The 18,624-nt window shown below is 43.9% G+C and overlaps 1 protein-coding gene across 2 annotated transcripts in view; it reads right to left on the bottom strand.

Annotated features, from left to right (window-relative positions):
* Window positions 1-18,624, bottom strand: part of LOC115472910 (collagen alpha-1(V) chain-like) — a 256,126-nt gene that overhangs the window by 45,641 nt on the left and 191,861 nt on the right. Inside the window, exon 31 of one of the 2 annotated variants that reach the window (XM_030207418.1) lies at window positions 4,629-4,682. In XM_030207418.1, coding sequence (XP_030063278.1) covers window positions 4,629-4,682 — 54 coding nt within the window. Of the gene's footprint in view, window positions 1-4,628; window positions 4,686-18,624 lie in introns of both variants that reach the window. The other variant, XM_030207419.1, reaches the window with a different exon arrangement.

The raw sequence follows: 18,624 nt of genomic DNA, 5'->3' as shown, positions 1-18,624 counted from the left end.
CTGGATAGGGATTAATGGAGGGTGACAGAGGAGCATGGATTGGAGGGGCAGGGCTCAGGGAGCGAGGGGAATTGCTGGAAAAGGATGAATGGAGGGGGCAGGGGACAGAGGAGCATGGATGGGCATGGATTGGGAGGGCAGGGCTCAGGGAGAGAGGGGAATTGCTGGATAGGGATGAATGGAGGGGACAGATGGGCATGGATGGATATGGATTGCAGGGCAGGGCTCAGGGAGAGAGGGGAATTGCTGGATAGGGATGAATGGAGGGTGACAGAGGAGCATGGATGGGAGGGGCAGGGCTCAGGGAGCGAGGGGAATTGCTGGAAAAGGATGAATGGAGGGGGCAGGTGACAGAGGAGCATGGATGGGCATGGATTGGGAGGGCAGGGCTCAGGGAGAGAGGGGAATTGCTGGAAAGGGATGAATGGAGGGGGCAGGGGAAAGAGGAGCATGGATGGGCATGGATTGGGAGGGCAGGGCTCAGGGAGAGAGGGGAATTGCTGGATAGGGATGAATGGAGGGGACAGATGGGCATGGATGGATATGGATTGCAGGGCAGGGCTCAGGGAGAGGGGAATTGCTGGACAGGGATGAATGGAGGGGGCAGGGGACAGAGGAGCATGGATGGGAGGGCAGGGCTCAGGGAGAGAGGAGAAATTGCTGGACATAGAGGGGAGGGAAGAGAGATGAAGGAGATGAAATGAGGGAAAAGGAAGAGAGGAGAAAAACTGCACATGGATGAAGAAAATAGGCAGAAGCTGAGGACCAGAAATGAAGAAGAAAGGAGGAAAGGAAAGAAATAAATGGAAAGGAAGCCCTGGAAACGGTTTTAAGAGGACAGATAGCAGTAGAATCAGATACTGGGCCAGCATGATCAGAAAAAGAAAGTCACCAGACAACAAAGGTAGAAAAAAATCATTTTATTTTCATTTTAGTGTTTGGAATATGTCCACTTTGAGAATTTACATTTGCTATCTTATTTTGCAATGTATAGCAATTTGTTTCTAAGAATATTGCTGACAGTTCCTGTCAGTGTGACAAGTGGTGAGCGATCATTTTCACGGGGGGGGGGGGGGGGGGGGAGGGCCGCCGCCAACTGATAGTCTGCAGGGGGGCGCCAGAGACCCTAGGCACGGCCCTGGTAGTGGAAATGAAAACGGTAACGGAATTCAAACATGTGTGGGATAAACATAAAGGAATCCTGTTCAAAAGGAATGGATCCTCAGGAGCTTAGCCGAGATTGGGTGGCAGAGCCGGTGGTGGGAGGTGGGGCTGGTGGTTGGGAGGCGGGGATAGTGCTGGGCAGACTTATATGGTCTGTGCCAGAGCCGGTGGTGGGAGGCGTGGCTGGTGGTTGGGAGGCGGGGATAGTGCTGGGCAGACTTATACGGTCTGTGCCCTGAAGAGGACAGGTACAAATCAAGGTAGGGTATACACAAAAAGTAGCACATATGAGTTTATCTTGTTGGGCAGACTGGATGGACTGTGTTTTCGGTGGAAGCTGAAAATTTGTGCTTTGTCCCCTTTGTCTTCATCCCCCTCCACCCTGAATAGGAGTTGCCCATCCCCCTGAACCACCTTCGAGTGCCCCTCCCCCGCCAGAGCCCATCTTACAATCCCTGATGGTTTAGGTGTGTAGTTGGGGCTGGAGTGATCCCCAGTTACTCATGCCCATTCTGGCTCTGCTCTCAAATGGCTGAATCGCTCCTGCTCACCACAGGGATTCTAAGGTAGTCCTGGGGGGGACTATTTGTATTTTGATTTTTTTGGGGATTTTGTAAGTAATGCAGTTATGATCTTGCACAGTAGTTTTTTTGATACAGAATTAGTCTCTCTGTGGAGTTATGATATAAACTGTCACTCTGAGTGTGGTGTCAGCCACTGTAAAAGCACTGTGGCCAGTGGCGTAGCAAGGGCAGGGCGGTGGGGGCGGTCCGCCCCGGGTGTCAACAGGTGGGGGGGGTGCTCCGTCCCTCCCCCCCCCCGGCGCAGCGCCTCTCACTCCCCCCGACAGTCCCCACCTGCCTACCAGCTGAGCTCCGGCCGGCACCTCCAATCTGCAGCGCTGCTGACTTTAAATGAAGAAAACTGTCTTGTCGTTGGCCCTTCACTACTGAGTCCCGCCCTCGAGGAAATAGGAAGTAATATCAGAGGGCAGGACTCATTAGTGAAGGGCCAACGACCAGACGGTTTTCTTCATTTAAAGTCAGCAGCACTGCAGATTGGCGGTGCCGGCCGGAGCTCAGCTGTTAGGCAGGTGGGGACTGTCGGGGGGGAGTGAGAGGTGCTGCGCCGGGGGGGCGGGGGTTACGGTCCACGCCAGGGGGGGTGCCGTGTTGCACTGCACCCGGGGGGAGGGGGGTGCGCACAGCGGCGATCCGCCCCGGGTGTCAGCCAAGCACGGAACGCCACTGACTGTGGCTTTTAGTTTCATTTTTCATTAGCTGTATCCATATGTGTGGAGGCTATTTTGCTTGGAGGTAAAATATGATCTTTCATTTTTAAATTATATTCTGGCTTGGATACTTTGAGTTTAGCAGAGGGATGGAGACTGCAAGCTCTGACAATCCCCGGTGGCCTTCACGGGTTCACATTCATACAATTTTCGGTTTAGGTGATGAGTTTCAGCTGCAGTTTCAGTTTCAGCCAAAAGCTTTCAGACAGTCTTGGCCGAAACTGATAAAAGCAGTTTTGGTCCACCTCTAGTTGTTAAATTATTGAATGGCCAGATATTATGCATACATTTGTGGGCCATTTGGGGAGGGTAAGGGCAGATCAAAACACTGTCCAGACAGCTACGATATTCAGCCACTGTCTGGATAAATTATATATTTAGTTTAGGCTTGTAGAATAACAGGGTTAAACTAAACCGGGCCTATTTGGTACTATAGGGCCGCCCAGGGGAAGGCGGCCATTGAATGGTATCAGGAGTACCCCGATAGGCAATGGGTGTATATGGAACAGCATTCATTGGGATCGACGCCACTGGGGGCGCTTATGTGGCTGCCTAGGAAGTTTCGGGAGCTGGGGGAGGGGACGTGTCCGTCCATATGTGTCACTTTCCATTACTGGGATAGCTTATTTCCTAAGGGGCATTGTGTCCTTACACGGATGTCACCCATAGCATTCAATCCGCTGTTCCTAGCTGGGACTGTAGTTGGGCCTTTTACACGGTGGTACAAGGAGGGTTTGAAGACCTGGGGCCAACTAGTAGAGAATGACTCATTGTTGTCGTTTACGGCACTGCAGGCCAGATACTCTGTTGGGGAGGGGGATGAATTTGCATACCATCAACTTAACCATTTCCTTAAAACAAAAGCGGTCTGTCAGGTATTAAAGCGGGAAACATTGGATTTGGAGATCTGTGGTAAATTTGTACCTCAAGGGGCCTGATAGGTCATATATATAAGAGCATTAATGCGCAGGTTGCCTGCTATACCTTACATAGCACAAGCTGGGAGCGGGAACTTGGAGTGGCCCTGGGGGGGACCGAGTGGGAGAGAATAGAAAGAGCGGCGGTAGGTGTGTCTCTCCACGTGCCTCTCAAGGAGAATGCGGTGAAGGTACTGTTTCGGTGGTATCTCACTCCGGACCGTCTCTGGCGCATTTTCCCAAATACCTCGGGTTTGTGTTGGAGAGGATGTGGTCAATGGGGGACTATGGGGCATGTGTGGTGGAGCTGTGTCAAAATCCAAACATTTTGGAAATCAGTCCATAGTAGGCTACAGAAATGGGTGGGTTGTGCGGTTCCACGGACCCCTGAGTTTTTCTTGTTTACTGCAAAGATGGTACGCTTAAAATTGCATCAGCGGGTCATAGTGCAGCAGGCCGTGGGGGCCGCAAAGATAGTTATAGCAGCCCATTGGAAGCAGACAGAGGTTCCTTCAATTATAAAATGGCATAATAAGCTGAAATATATCTGCGAGGAGCGGCTGCTCGCTGAAAGAAAACATCAGCTGAGCAGATAGCAATCCATTTGGGAAACTTTGTCCATGGATTAAGCATACACTGTCTAACCTATGAACTGTAAAAAAATATGAATTGCAGGGTAATGAAGGGGAGTGTTTGGGTGTTAGGGAGGGAGGGTAGCTGGGAGGAAGGGGAAGAGGGTGGGGCTGGGGGGGTCTTACTGATATGTAAAAGTTATAGAAAATGTACTTATAAAACACTGAAGTTTATTGAGGTTAATATATGGCGTTCATGGATGGTGTCCTGGGGTGAGTTGGGAATCTTACACTTGATTGTTAAACGAATAGTAGCAGTATATCTTACCCGATGTGTATGATGCAATATTGTTCTGTTATCCTGTTAAATAAAGACTTCATGCAAATAAAAAATAAAAAAAACTAAACAGGGCCTGAACTACCGGTATATTCAGCACTGCTACCTCTGCGGACAGTGGCACTGAATATAGGGATTAAGAAGTTAAATGGTGGTGCTGGCCTTTAGCTTTAGCCAGTGACCAGGCTGGCAGAAAATTTAACTCTGTTTGCATGTGCATGGCTCATTTCACAAGATTAGCCCCCAATATAAGAAAAGATGGCTCTGGGCATCACAACCCCCACTGGCTCTGGGAAAAGGGTTCTATTTTGATCTACTCCAGCCTCATAAATTGCTCAAAAACTCACCTTTGGTCCTCTCGGGCCTCTAGGTGACCTCTGACCTGCTTTGCCTCGTTTGCCCTGAAAGAAAGAAAATCTTTACATCTCACCATTAATAAACTGAAAATCACATCAGGACCTCTCTCTTTTGGTTTCATGTAATACTCTGAGTCATAGGGACTACCTTAGGGTTGCCAAGTTTTTTTGTGAACCATCTGGACAGCCTCAGCCCAAGAACTGAAAGGGTTAATGAAATGCATGGTTATTGTAGCCTTGCCAGTGGAGCAGTGGGCTGAGAATCAGGCAATCCTGGTTGAAATCCCACTGCGGCTCCTTATGATCTTGGGCAACTCACTTAACTCTCCATTGCCTCAGTTACAAGTGTACACTACAAGTTCTCCAGGAACAAGTAGAGGACTGTGGAAAAAAAAGGAAACAGGGCCTCTGAGAGACAGAGCCATGGTCAGGGCAGGGCCGCCGCCACCCCTTGATCTCTCCCCTTCATGTTCCCCCCTCCCTGCCTGGGCAGCCACCACTCCCCTGTCCACCTTACCTTCCCACGTCTTCTCCTCCCTCGTCACTCTCACTACTCCTGTGTGCTGGGACTCAGAATATTACATTAACGCAATCACCTGGGTCTCAAAACATAGGAGCAGGAGAGAGACAGACCCCGGTGCTGGGCCCCCCTGGGGAGGCCGGGCCTGGGGAATCTTGCCCCCCCCCCCTTCTCAAGCAGCCCTGAAGTGAAATACCCGCTATACCTGAATGTAAGTCACCTTGAGCTACTACTGAAAAAGGCCAGAGCTAAATATCCCTTGCCTTCTCTTTCCTTGCTGCAAAATCACTAATTGACATTGTTGTTTAAAGTACTTAAGTAAAAATAAATGTATATTTTAAAACTAAAGTAAAAGTACAGTGAAGAACACATTAAAAAAGTTGCTTAAGTGAAAGCAAAAAAGTTATTGCCTAATATAATACTTTTTGAGTAAAATGTACAAGTACTGCAATACAATGAATGTAACTGTTGTTTTTATCCCAATAACTTTACTGCTCTACAATTCAATCCACTTTGATTTTAGTAAAATTAAAATTTTGAAAATGACTGTCACTCATGTGAGTATTCTTGTGAGTCATTAATCCAGCACAGCTAAAATGGTGTTCAACAACTGCACTAGCAGAAGTGGATTGTTCAGTCTAATAAAAAGTTTCTTCAAATCAGACCAGGTTGCAGTATTACTGATGTCTTCTGACTGGGTCTGCAGGTTTGAAACACTTGACTTCCGTATAGCAAAGAATACTTTATCATCATTATTGTTCATCATCATCTGCATTAGAAGTAGTGCTGACTCATTCATTAGTTGCATCTTCATCTTTATCTTCGTTATCATCATCGTCATATTGTCCAATTACAAAGAAGGCTTTCACAAAGTTGGAATCATTGTCTATTGTTCTAACAATTTTTCATCTGATGGCAAACTCTGAATATATTCAAGAACTGATGCAATAACATTACATGTGTGGAAACCTTTCAGTTTTAAGACCAGACAAGCAGACTTCCTCTCTAAAGACTCTATCAATCCAGTGGACAGTCTCCCTAATATAACATTTTCCATGAGATGACCAGTGATCTGTTGTGATAGAGATATATGTCTGCTCACCAAGAATTTCTACCAGCGTCAGCTTCATCTCTGCTTTAAAGTGACCAACTCATCAGTGTTCTGTTTAGCTGAAGACCAGTAACCAGTTCAACAAACACAGGCAACTCCACTATTCTTATAGGCTATATTCACTGAATAGCAAAATTTAAGATGAGATGATCCACTGTTTGCATGATGAGATTTGCAATATCAAACTCCTGTCCCTGGTTGTGAAGTTTCATTTGTGGGCATATTTTCAAAGCACATAGACTTACAAAGTTCCATAGAAGTAAGTCTAAGGCCCAGATGCATCAACCGAACGTTAAAAAATAAGAATCGTAAAAATGCTTAACGATTTTAAAAAAAACGAGGCATGCACTACCAAAACACTCCAGAAATGTTCGGATCGGTATTGCAAAGTAGGATGTATCACAGAATCGTTAAACCCGTCGTTAATCAGCGCCTAAAGCATGCGCAGAGCAGCCCAAGCGTTATGCTGGCTGCTCTGCGCATGCCACAAAGGCCCAGCTGTCAAACCAAAAAAAAAAACCCCAAAAAACACGTAGTTTACCTACGTCAGAGGAGGGCGGGCCCAGGAAGAAAGAAGGGACGTCTGAGGAGGCCTTCTGACTCGCCGATCAGCTGTTCTTGCCCGTGCAGCAGAGGTGACAGGCGCTGCACGGGCCGGTAAGGCAAAGAGGGGGGTCGTTGGACGGGGGGAGCAGCAGCCACGACCAAAGGCGGGGCACGGGACCGGAGCATGGCAGGAGGCAGAGCTAGTGTGGGAGAATACAGGAAGGGAGGAGGACCGGCCCATGGCTGCTAAAATTGGAGATTTTTTGTGCCGGGGGGGGGGGGGGGGGGAAGCGGGGAGCAGGGCGGGGGGGGGGGGGGCAAGGCGTCCATACGGGACGCTCATGACGAGTGCCTTTGCCCCCTCCCGATCCTTTTTTTTTTTTTTTCTTTTTTGGTGCTGAGGGAGAGGGGAGCAGCGGCGACCTGGGGCGTCAATAAAGGACGCCCCTGACGCGTTTTCGCCCCCCCCCACTTATTTTTTTTATTGGATTTTGTTAACTTCTAGCAGACAGCCCTAACGAGAGGTACAGACTCTCGTTAGATTTCACGGTGTTCTCCTGCGTTAAACGAATCGGAAAAGGTTAGTGCATGTCATTTCAATGAGATTTGTAGAAGAATTACTCATCTGCATTCAGTTTTCGTTAGCTGCTACTGTCGTCGGAAAATAGGCTTTAGTGCATGGAAAGGATAGGAAATTCTTTCTTGAGGGCTCATTTAACGATGAAAAATGTTTAGTGCATCTAGGCCTCAGTGCTTTGAAAATGAGCTCCATTGTTTACTGAGGAATTGTCATTTACATCTCACTTTCACTTTTACTTTATATTTTTAACTGCAAGCATCAGATGTAACAGAGTGAAAGTAATAAAAACTGGTGAAATTATTACTTCAGTAAAAGTAACAAATGTTATCCTGTACTTCTTTACAAATAAAAATGACAAAACTTTTATTTAAGTACAGTACAGTAACTAGTTACATTTACTTAGTTACTACACAACACTACTAGCTGGAAGATTCTTAATCAGCAGTCAGTGGTTTGCTTGGTGGGAGATGCACAGTTAATTCTGCGGCTGGTTTGAACTTTAGTAGACTGCTTCTGAAATACTTCCTACATTATGATACGAGTAGGAATGCAAAAGTTTATTCAGCAAAATTCAAGTAAGGCTATGTTGTTAATGCCTGAATTTATCTTTACCTAAATACAGAGAATGTAATTAATAAAGGAATAGTAAGGAAACACAAAGAACAAACAACCCTGAGCAGCAGCACAACAGCAGAAAACAATGTCCGAGTGCAGCATCTGAGATGCTTATACCCCACAATACCTCAGTATCCTTTTACTCAGTCTATGCCTTATACCCTTTTTACCAGGACCTAGTTCAGAATAAGGCTTTTCCAAATCAGATTTTCCAGTTAACAACTTATACTTTAAAAAGTCACTGTATTACTGATATTCTTAGTACAAGCACTAACAGGTCCTGGTGATGATACACAAATTCTCTACTGTGTTCCTCCCTTATGAACAGATTTATCTGAACTTTATTGTCTTTTCAAGGTATCTCACTTGCTCCAGGATCACCATCTGTTTCTTAATCCTCAAAAATGTCAGCCATTCATTTTCCTAAGCCATGCGCCCAGACTCCATCTTGCCCTGTTCTCACTTGTTGTCATCTTCCCTTTAAAGATACGGTTAAAATTCTTGGTGTAATCTTTGATAGTTTACTTACATTGAAACCACAAATAAATGCTGTTGTAAAAACCTCCTTCTTTTCACTTCACCGAATACGTGCTGTGCGTTATATTTTTTCCATCAATACATGCCCTTCTGTTGTCTCTTGTCATCACAGATCTAGATTATTGTAACTCTCTATATGCTGGCCTACCACTTCACTCCTTAAAGCGTCTTCAATTAGTGCAATCCACCGCTGTCCGCCTTTTCTATTTTGCAAAACCTTTTGATCATATCACCCCCTTGCTTTATAAAGAACATTGGCTTCCTTTCTCGGCACATATTCATTTTAAAATTTTGATCTTAGTATTTAAATCCTGCTTTCCAACTTCTCCAGATTATCTCTCCTGCCTTCTTATTCCTTGTACCCCCACACATTCACTCTGTTCTTCAACTGCTGGTTTGTTCCAACTCCCCTCCCTCTGTTCAGAAACTGGTGAATTTAAATCTTCATTGAAAACTCACCTTTTCTCTTTAGCATACCCTACTTGTTCTTAATTCCTTCCTCACCTTTCCTTTCTTCAGCAACTTGATTGTTTTATTGTAAACCGCTTTGAAGCCAGTTACTGGCATACAGCGGTATATCAAGCAATGTAAATAATACTAATGTACTGCGCTGTAATCCTCGTAAAGCTGAATGATAGACATTGCCAGTATCTAATATACTTTATATACACATATGCTGAAAAAATTAAATTCAAATGAATTCACTATTAAATCATTTTAGCTTTAATTTTTTAAAATTATTTTTAAAATTATTATTTTTTTTAGCAGTGAAAAGGCACGATAAATACAACTAAATTTTACAGTTTTCCAAGGCAACCAAGGAATTAAGCACACTCTGCTTTTAGAATACACTTACCCCTGGATTCTATAAAGGTTGCCCAAATTTGGGAGCAGATCCCAGATCAGCTCCCAAAATAATCAATTAATGGCCTACAAATATTTAATTATTGGAGCCAACAAGCACTTAATTGGCACTAATTATGATTTGGGCACTGTAAGAATGGGTGCCTAAATTGGATCATGCACATTCATCAGTGTTTTCTTCTCTGCACCTCCCCCTCCCGACACCCACCATCTTTTTCAACCGCGCACACACACAATCACTCACATCCTACCCCCTCCTCCCAGATCTGCTGCCACCAGTCTCAGCCTTCCCACCTCATCAGTCCTAGTTACCAAAGTGTGATTTAATAACATATTTGCAAACATTATTTTCTAACGTAAAGCCCCTGGTGATAGAGCTAAGTGTTACACTTTAGAAAAAGTTGGTGTTAAGCAAGGCCAAAGTTTATAGGTTCCCCATTAAACTCAACACCAAACAGGGGACTTAAGGTAAAAAAAAAATCTTTTTATTATCAAGTATTAGTGATTTTGGTGTTATAATTTTCATTGATTTTTGCAAAAATAAAACAGATGGTAATTATTAATTTGTGTTTCAGTTACAGGAAACAAAATACTCACCATAACCAAAATAATTTCAGATTAGTAAACTTCCCTGTTAACTATTTTAAATTGTTGAACATTGTTACAGTGTCTCAATTAAGAATTTGATCCTTTGCTACCCCTTTCTTATCTTTCAGGTTCTGCGGCGATTCTATCCCTGTCACAGGATTCTATGCAGGTATTTATTTTGTTTTTTTCCCCCTTTCCTTGCTCTCTATCTTTCCTCCCTATTCATCTCAGATGTGCACACTTTCCAAATACCTCAGGCACTTTACTCTGATCTAGTTCTCTGTTAGCTGGCTTTGCAGTCCTTGATGGATTCCAGTGAAACTCCACCAATACTGATTACTGCCAAAAAAAATAAAATATCACTTAGTTATACATCTAAAAATGGTGGTGGTGCCACTCCAAACAGCTGCCTAGAAAAGACATTGAAAAAAACAAAACAGAGATATACTAGCTGACTCACATGTATCTCTTCCTGGGGTCCGTTTGAAACCATAAAAACAACTCTTGCTGCAACAGCCTACCTTAAAAGCTGAGACTATGTAAATATGCATACCAGTGCATACCAGTGATGTCATCAATGGGTTCTGACCAAGGAAGAAGCCTCACAATGTCATCAATGGGTTCCAACCATGGAAGAAGCCTCAGCAATTTAGAACTGCCTTAATTGTGAGGAACCTCTTAAAACATAATAAAACCAGTGGGAAACATCTCAAAATCATAAAAATGAATGTAAGCACCTGCATAAAATGTCACTGAATGAATGTAAATATCCCAATGTAAAAATCAGGTAAGATATATAGACAATATCCTCATGATTTGGAAGGGGTCAGTTGGCAACCTCCAACGTTTTTTTTTTTTAAGCTCTCAATCAGTTTGATGGTAATTTGAAATTCAAGATGTCATTTGATAACAAGTGTATCCTCTTCTTGATCATTTTTGAAGAGGGCTCTGTTCACATCTTATCTCCACAAGAAACCAACTAAAGTGAACAAATATTTGGACTTCCGCAGTTGCCATACATTCAGTTTCTGAGAAGCAGGAGGCTTTGCTCTAAAGACACCTTCTTCAGAAAACAGTCCAGAGAGATGACCTGGTGTTTCCAGTCCAAGGGTTATCCTATGGAAGCTATTGTCAAAGGGTACAGGAGAGCTGCAGAAGCTAACAGAAAAGATCTGCCAATACCTAAATTGAAGGAACCTAATGAGAAGGTTATCTGTGCCTTACCATTTACACACCAGTCCAAGGATATCATCAAAACATTTGCAAACATTGGCACATTGTCCAAGGGATTAACCACTTCAGGGACAAAGACATCATGATTGCACACAAGAAAAGGAAAAGTCTCAAAGACATGCTTGTACTCTCAGCACTCCTGGTATCTTTTCAGCAACTGACTCAGAGACCAGTGGTATACCACAAATGTAGTAACTGTTCTGTTTGCAGAATCAATATTAATATCAAAATGTTCACCCATCCAGTCACAGGAATGAAGTTTCATCTCTCTACATTTTTCAACTGTAAGACTGCAGGGATGGTTTATGTTGCTATGTGTCCCTGTCAGTTGATTTATACTGGAAAGACCATACATCCTCTGAATAAACGCATCCTGGAACATAAAAGTGTAATAAAAAGATCTTCAGCCAACAAGCCATTGATACAACACTCTATGGAGAAACAAACAACATAAGCTTGAGGACTTTCAGTTCTTTGTGGTAAGTGTACCACGTCCCTCATGAAGGGAAGGGAACTTAAGACTACTTCTACAAACAGAGCAAAGGTTCATTCATGATTTCAATAAAGTTTCCATTTGAACTGAACTAGGATGTAGATGTCTCAGTTTTGTTTGTGATGATGATGCACTGCTATTTTTTTTATTCCATTTTATCATACGAGGCCTGCTTTTCCATTATGCTATTTTAGCTGTTCCTTAGAATCTATGTAGATTTTTATCAGTTTCTGAAGTTTTGTCATTGTGGAGGTGTGTTTTTATTAGAGATTTTCATTTTTTATGGTTTCAATTGGTACAGGAGCCCCTGTTTTTGGTTTTAAGAGGATGGCTTACCTGATTTTTACATCAAGATTTTTACATTTATTTTGTGACATTTAATGGAGGTGCTGACATTAGTTTTTATGATTTTGATATGTTACCTACTAGTTTTATTATGTTTTATGATGTTTCTCACAGTTTTTAAGGTAGTTTTAAATTGCTGAGGCTTCTTCTGTGGTTGGAACACATATTTACATGGTCTCAGCGTTTAAGGTAGGCTATCACAGCAAGTTTGTTTTTATGGTTTCAAACAGACCCAAGAAGAGACAAACATGAGTCATTAAGTATATTTCTGGTTTCTTTAAATGTCTTTTTTATACATCTGTTTGGAGTGGCACTACCGCTATTTTTAGATATATAACTAAGTGATATTTTATCTTTTTTGGCAGTAATCAGCATATTTGAGCTTTCATGGGTTTATTTTATTGGATTGCTTATTAATTTGTTTTTGTTTATTGTCACAGTTTCTATTGCCCCATGACACAGCCTATAATTCTGGTGAAACATGGCCATGTCGGGCACTTGTTTGTAAGCTTTGAAACAACCCATTAAAGACCTGTTTTTCTTCAATAAGGTCTGCTTTTTTCTTCTGTTCCACGGTGGTTTTGTAGACCAGTTGCCTTCTTGTTTTCTCATCATTTTCTTGAGTACTATTGGGTTACTAACTAGTCCTTTTAAATAAACAAATTGTTTTTATCCTGGCTAGCCCTCCCAAACACTCTCACACAACAACTCAGTTTCACAGTTCCCGCTTAACTGCCTGAATTTGTCAGTTTAGAATGTTTAAGTGCCTGCAGAAGGTGACACAATCCAGTTTATGCAGTCAACAGTCACGAGCAGGAGCCACAAGCTCCACTCCACCCTGCTCACCACTTTTCACAGTCAGCAAAACAAAAATTTAAATAACCATATCTCCTGATACATACCTTTTTAGTGTTAATCTTAAATTCTATCTTCTCCACTTTAGCTTTACTTCTGTCTTAGCCAGCACACTTCACATAACACGGCTCTGCTCTGTGCATGCACCAGGAGTTCCTTCCTATGTGTATGTGCACTCAGTTTCCGTGAGACACTCAAGCCTCTTCATTAGAATCTTTGAGTGAGCCCTTCCCAGTCTTTCCCCAAAACTGTCTACTTCCCCAAGGCCCAGACATGATACTGGCCACGGCCCATGCTCCTTAATTCTGAGCCTGCATCAGGCCTCTGAGTCCTCTCTGCATATGTGTGAACAACTGCCTATGCACAGAAGAGCTCCAGTCGGGCCCGAGGCAGCCCAATTTTCCTACCCAGAGCCGTTCTACTTTCTGCCGCCTCTTACCTCTTGGGCCCAAAACTGAGCCTAAACACAAGCCTTCCCTGCCACTGATCTGTCAACCCTATTTCTCCATGGCGCAGCCACCCATGTCAGCAGCTCCAGTACCCGCTCACAGATCTGGGGCTGACCACTTCCCCCAGCCAGCACCAGCTTGATCCTCCTGCCAGCCCATATCCCGGTGCAGTCTCCCCACCCAACACCCAGGTAAAAAAAAACACTGTTTTAACTCATAGGGTTACACTAATACCTTCTTATCTTACTACTACTACTACTTATCATTTCTATAGCGCTACTAAATGCATGCAGCGCTGTACACTTGAACATGAAGAGACAGTCCCTGCTCGACAGAGCTTAAAATCTAATTAGGACAAACAGGAGATAGGGGAATATTAAAGTCTGGATGATAAAATAAGGGTTCTGAACAAGTGAACAAGGGTTAGGAGTTAAAAGCAGCATCAAAAAGGTGGGCTTTTAGCTTAGATTTGAAGACGGCCAGAGATGGAGCTTGATGGACCGGCTCAGGAAGTCTATTCCAGGCATAAGGTGCAGCAAGGTAAAAGGAACGGAGTCTGGAGTTAGCAGTGGAGGAGAAGGGTGCAGAAAAGAGAGATTTACCCAGTGAACGGAGTTCCCGGGGAGGAATGTAGGGAGAGATGAAAGTGGAGAGGTACTGAGGAGCTGCAGAGTGAATGCACTTATAGGTCAATAAGAGGAGTTTGAACTGTATGCAGAAATGGATAGGATCTTCATGTTTATTTTAAAATTTAATTTAGATTTTTCATTTTTTCTAGCCTTTCCCTATTAAAAATCATGGGTTTCCCCCCTCATTTTCTCTCCTCTCTGATTTCTAAGGGGTCAATATTTAGCATGGTATAAGTGGGCAGGAGAGACTCCTGCTTGCTTAAGCCATGCAGAGCAGGCTGGCTGCCAGTATTCCACGGCACTGATCAGGAAGTGCAGGGTGCAGACATCAGCAATATTCAGTGCCGGTGCTTGTATACCTAACTAGACAAGTTTCACTGCAGAAAGGGCAGTCCTAATTTTGCCCACATAGGTATGCAGGTACAGCACTGAATATAATTTCTCGCTGCTACTGCAGATCCAGACATTCCATGCTGGCTCCCAGACATGGCCACACATTGAATATCCAGGTCTATTTTAGCTGGCAGTAGTCAGCTCTTAAAAAATGGTGGTGGATGATGCTACGGCCTCTATCTTTGTTTGCCAAGTATGACATATCTCGCCCTTTGCTGAAAGGAATCCTATCTTTTATTAAACACACTGTACTGATGGGGTGAAGTGTATCTAATAAAGCCGCCTTCAGTATCCCAGTGGAGGTCTCTGATGATCCAGTACATCTCTAAAGAACGTTCGCTGTGGTGTTCATAACCTGGATTCTGTATCTGGGTGACATTTTTCTCAGGTATGGGAACCCTTTTGGGCCACCTTGACACCAGTGGTGCACAGTTGAACACTTAATTTCTGGACTTCCCTTTCAGGTCACAGTAGTAGCTCTTAGTAGGCACTGAGCGACTTCCAACTATCTGATCAAGTTCTCTCTTTTTTTTCTCCTTCCCTTGGGGGTACAATGCATTAGTAGGTGTGTGTGTGTGTGTGTGTGGGTGGGTGGGGGGGGGGGGGGGAGATGACATGGTTTCTCATTGTTGCAGATATTACTTTTCTAACAGATATCATTTTGTATACTTTATGTACATCTTTGTTTGTACGTTGTTACCTTATTTGAAACTTAATAAACAGAATTTTAAAAAAATGTTGATGGCTGCCAGCTGAATATTGACCAGTAAAATCCTTTTTTTTTTAACTCATTTTATTCTCTAGCATTTCCTGTTTTTTTTTAATCTTGTCTTTCTTTCGCTTATGTTAGAATCTCTCTCTCTTTTATTTTCCCTTTTTCTTGTGTTTTTCCTTTACCTACCTATACCTTTTCAAATATGCTCTTTCAAACACCCATCTGCTCCTGGTCTTCCCTACCTCTCCATAATTCCCTTATTTTTCATCTTTTTCTTGCATCTCCTTTTCCACCACTCCCTCTTTCCTTATTTTCTCCATACCATCATCTCCCGCCTTCTGCCCCTTCCCATTCCTCTCTCCTCCTCACTTCTCCCCGTCTTTCTCTGTCACAGAACACCTAGCACCCATCTGGGGCTAACCCTGTGGCCACTTAGAGTGTCTGTGCCCAGCACTGCTGCTCAGGCCTGCCTGCACCTGTGCATGTGCTCTATACTGACATCCTCCTCCCACTGACTGGTCCTGCTTGCCTCTGGGCGAGTCTCCCATTCTTAAGTTATTCCCTGGTGATTTCTAGGACACTGGGGCCATACTTTCCTAGAAAACACCCACAGAGCCAAAAAAAACCACCAGGATTCTTAGTCAGTCCAGGATAACAGAGCTAATAAATTAACGTGTTTATTATCAAAGTAGAACAGTGAACAAGGAAAAAGGTGAAATCAGGAAGCAATAACAAGTAACTGAATAAGGATCAATATTAAAGCTATTTAAACACTTTGTCACTAGCTGGGTAGCACCTTGGGAGGTTCAGGAAAATAACTGCTCACAGATCTGAACACAGTCTCAGGGCAGAGATGCTTACCCTCTGCACTCCCTCTCTGAGACTGAGGAAAATCCAGTATCTCCTGGCTGGATTTGAACTCCAGGGCCAATCAGAGCCCAGAGCACCAATTTTGAAAGTATCTGTCTAATGGCACTTCAAGTTGCCTTCCCACAGGGCTTAAATTGAAAACAGTTTTTTCTGCAACAGCTTTAAAACAGAAAACAAACATCACCTGCTGGCCAAACAAGAGAAATACACTGCATAAAAAGATTAATACAGTTCACAGGTTTCAAAACCTTGTTTTTCCACACTCTCCTTTTCCCTTTCCTCATCCTCCCTCTCCGGTCTCTACCCATGTCTCTTTCTTCCACCTTCTCTCCCCCATCTCCTTTCCTCTCCTCATTTTTCTTTCAACTCATCTTCTCTCGCCTGCTTCATCCGTCCGAGAACTCACTATCATCTTCTCTGGTGCATTCTCTCTCTCCTTCCTACCTCTCTCCAAGTGCAGTCCTCTTCCCTCCCCCTCCCAAGCACACACTCTCTCCTTTTTGCTCCATCTCCAAGCATTCTTCCCCCCCCCCCCCCAGGTCCATCATCTTTCCCTCTCCCTTCCTTCCAGTCCTGCATCTCTCTCTGACCCCCCTAACCCCACCAAGTCCAGCCAGCATGTTCCCTTCTGAATAGCTCCTTCTCAATGAATCAGCAACAGGAAAATTAAAAACTAAGTCAAGCTTTGCTGAGCTTCAGTGGCCTTGTGCTGTGAAAGATGCTGCTGTGTCCTGCTTCCTTTGATGTGCCACTTAAAGTAACTACACAGTGGGTTACTCTGGGAACACCCCAGTGGTAGGTATTCTTAAAAAAAAAACTGTTGGGGAAAGTATGAAATTCTGTCCAAGGAAGTGTCCAAAGGTCTCTTCTCCACCTCCAAAGGGAGATCAGTAAATGGGTGGCAGAGTATGTTCCCTGCCCAGAGACCATGCGGAGCAGAGATCAAGGAGGAGTAGGAGACAAAGGGAATAGTCAGGAGTGGGGATTGTTTTCTGTGGAGGTACTGGAAAAGTTTGAGTTAACATTTTAGACTGGAAAAATCTAAGAAATGTCTTAGAATGAGTTATTGACAAATGCCAGTTTAGCAGATTCAATTGGACATTGTGAAAAAGTCCAGTAAGTGTAAATAGAATAGTTACTTCTTAATCTACAAAGTGTCTAGAAAAAAACAGGACCCCTTACATAGTTTCAAAATACTTGGTAATTGTTTAAACATTTAATATTTATTTATTTATTACATTTGTATCCCACATTTTCCCACCTGTTTGTAAGCTCAGTGTGGCTTACATAGTACTGGAGAGGCACATTAGTCCAACCTTTTTTAGGAAACTCCCTTAGCCAACCCTTTGCGCCATATGCCTTATTTTGTCACAAAAATTTAATTGCAACTGTATCTTCTTCGCTAAACACCATTTTGCTAAAACAGATCTTAATGATGACACTTTGAAAACAGGGATCATCGAGTTTTTATGGCATGTTGCAGTAACACCTGTAAACAATAGTAATAATTTTTTTTGGGGGGGGGGGTTATTTGTAAAAATGTTGGGGGTCCTATTTTTTCTGGATACCATCAGTCTCATTTTTGAAAGAGAAGGACACCCATTTTTTGACACAGATCAGAAGATGGGCATCCTTCTCACAGGGTCACCCAAATCGGCATAATCGAAAGCTGGGTTTGGGCGTCCCCAACTGCTTTCCGTCACGGGGATGACCAAAGTTCACGGGGGCGTGTCGGAGGTGTAGCGAAGGCGGGACTTGAGCATGCCTAACACATGGGCGTCCTCGACCCATAATGGAAAAAAAGGGCACCCCTGACGAGCACTTGGACGGCTTTACCTGGTCTTGTTTTTCTTACAACCAAGCCACAAAAAGGTGCCCGAACTGACCAGATGACCATCAGAGAGAATCGGGGATCACCTCCCCTTACTCCCCCAGTGGTCATTAACCCCCTCCCACCCTCAAAAAACATCTTTAAAAATATTTTGTACCAGCCTCTATGCCAGCCTCAAATATCATACTCAGGTCCATCACAGCACTATGCAGGTTCCTGGAGCAGTTTTAGTGGGTGCAATGCACTTCAGGCAGGTGGACCTAGGCCCACCCCCCCTACCTGTTACACTTGTGGTGGTAAATGTGAGCCCTCCAAAACCCACTGTACCCACATCTAGGTGCCCCCCTTCACCCATAAGGGCTATGGTTGTGGTGTACAGTTGTGGGTAGTGGGTTTTGGGGGGCTCAGCACACAAAGTAAGGGAGTTATGTACCTGGGAGCAATTTATCAAGTCCACTGTAGTGACCCCTAGGGGGCCCAGTTGATGTCCTGGCATGTCAGGGGGACCAGAGCACTACGAATGCTGGCTCCTCCCATGACCAAAGGGCTTGCATTTGGTCGTTTCTGAGATGGGCGTCCTTGGTTTCTATTATCGCTGAAAATCAGAAACGACCAAGTCTAGGGACGACCATCTCTAAGGACGACCTAAATTTCAAGATTTGGGCGTCCCCAACTGTATTATCGAAACGAAAGATGGACGTCCATCTTGTTTCGATAATACGGGTTTCCCCGCCCCTCCACCAGGATGTTTTGTGAGGACGTCCTCAGCAAAACTTGGGCGTCCCTTAGGATTATGCCCCTCCATGTATATTA

Source organism: Microcaecilia unicolor, chromosome 6 (genome assembly GCF_901765095.1).
Source record: "Microcaecilia unicolor chromosome 6, aMicUni1.1, whole genome shotgun sequence".
NCBI lineage: Eukaryota > Metazoa > Chordata > Amphibia > Gymnophiona > Siphonopidae > Microcaecilia > Microcaecilia unicolor.
This window is presented reverse-complemented; position numbering and strand designations above follow the sequence as displayed.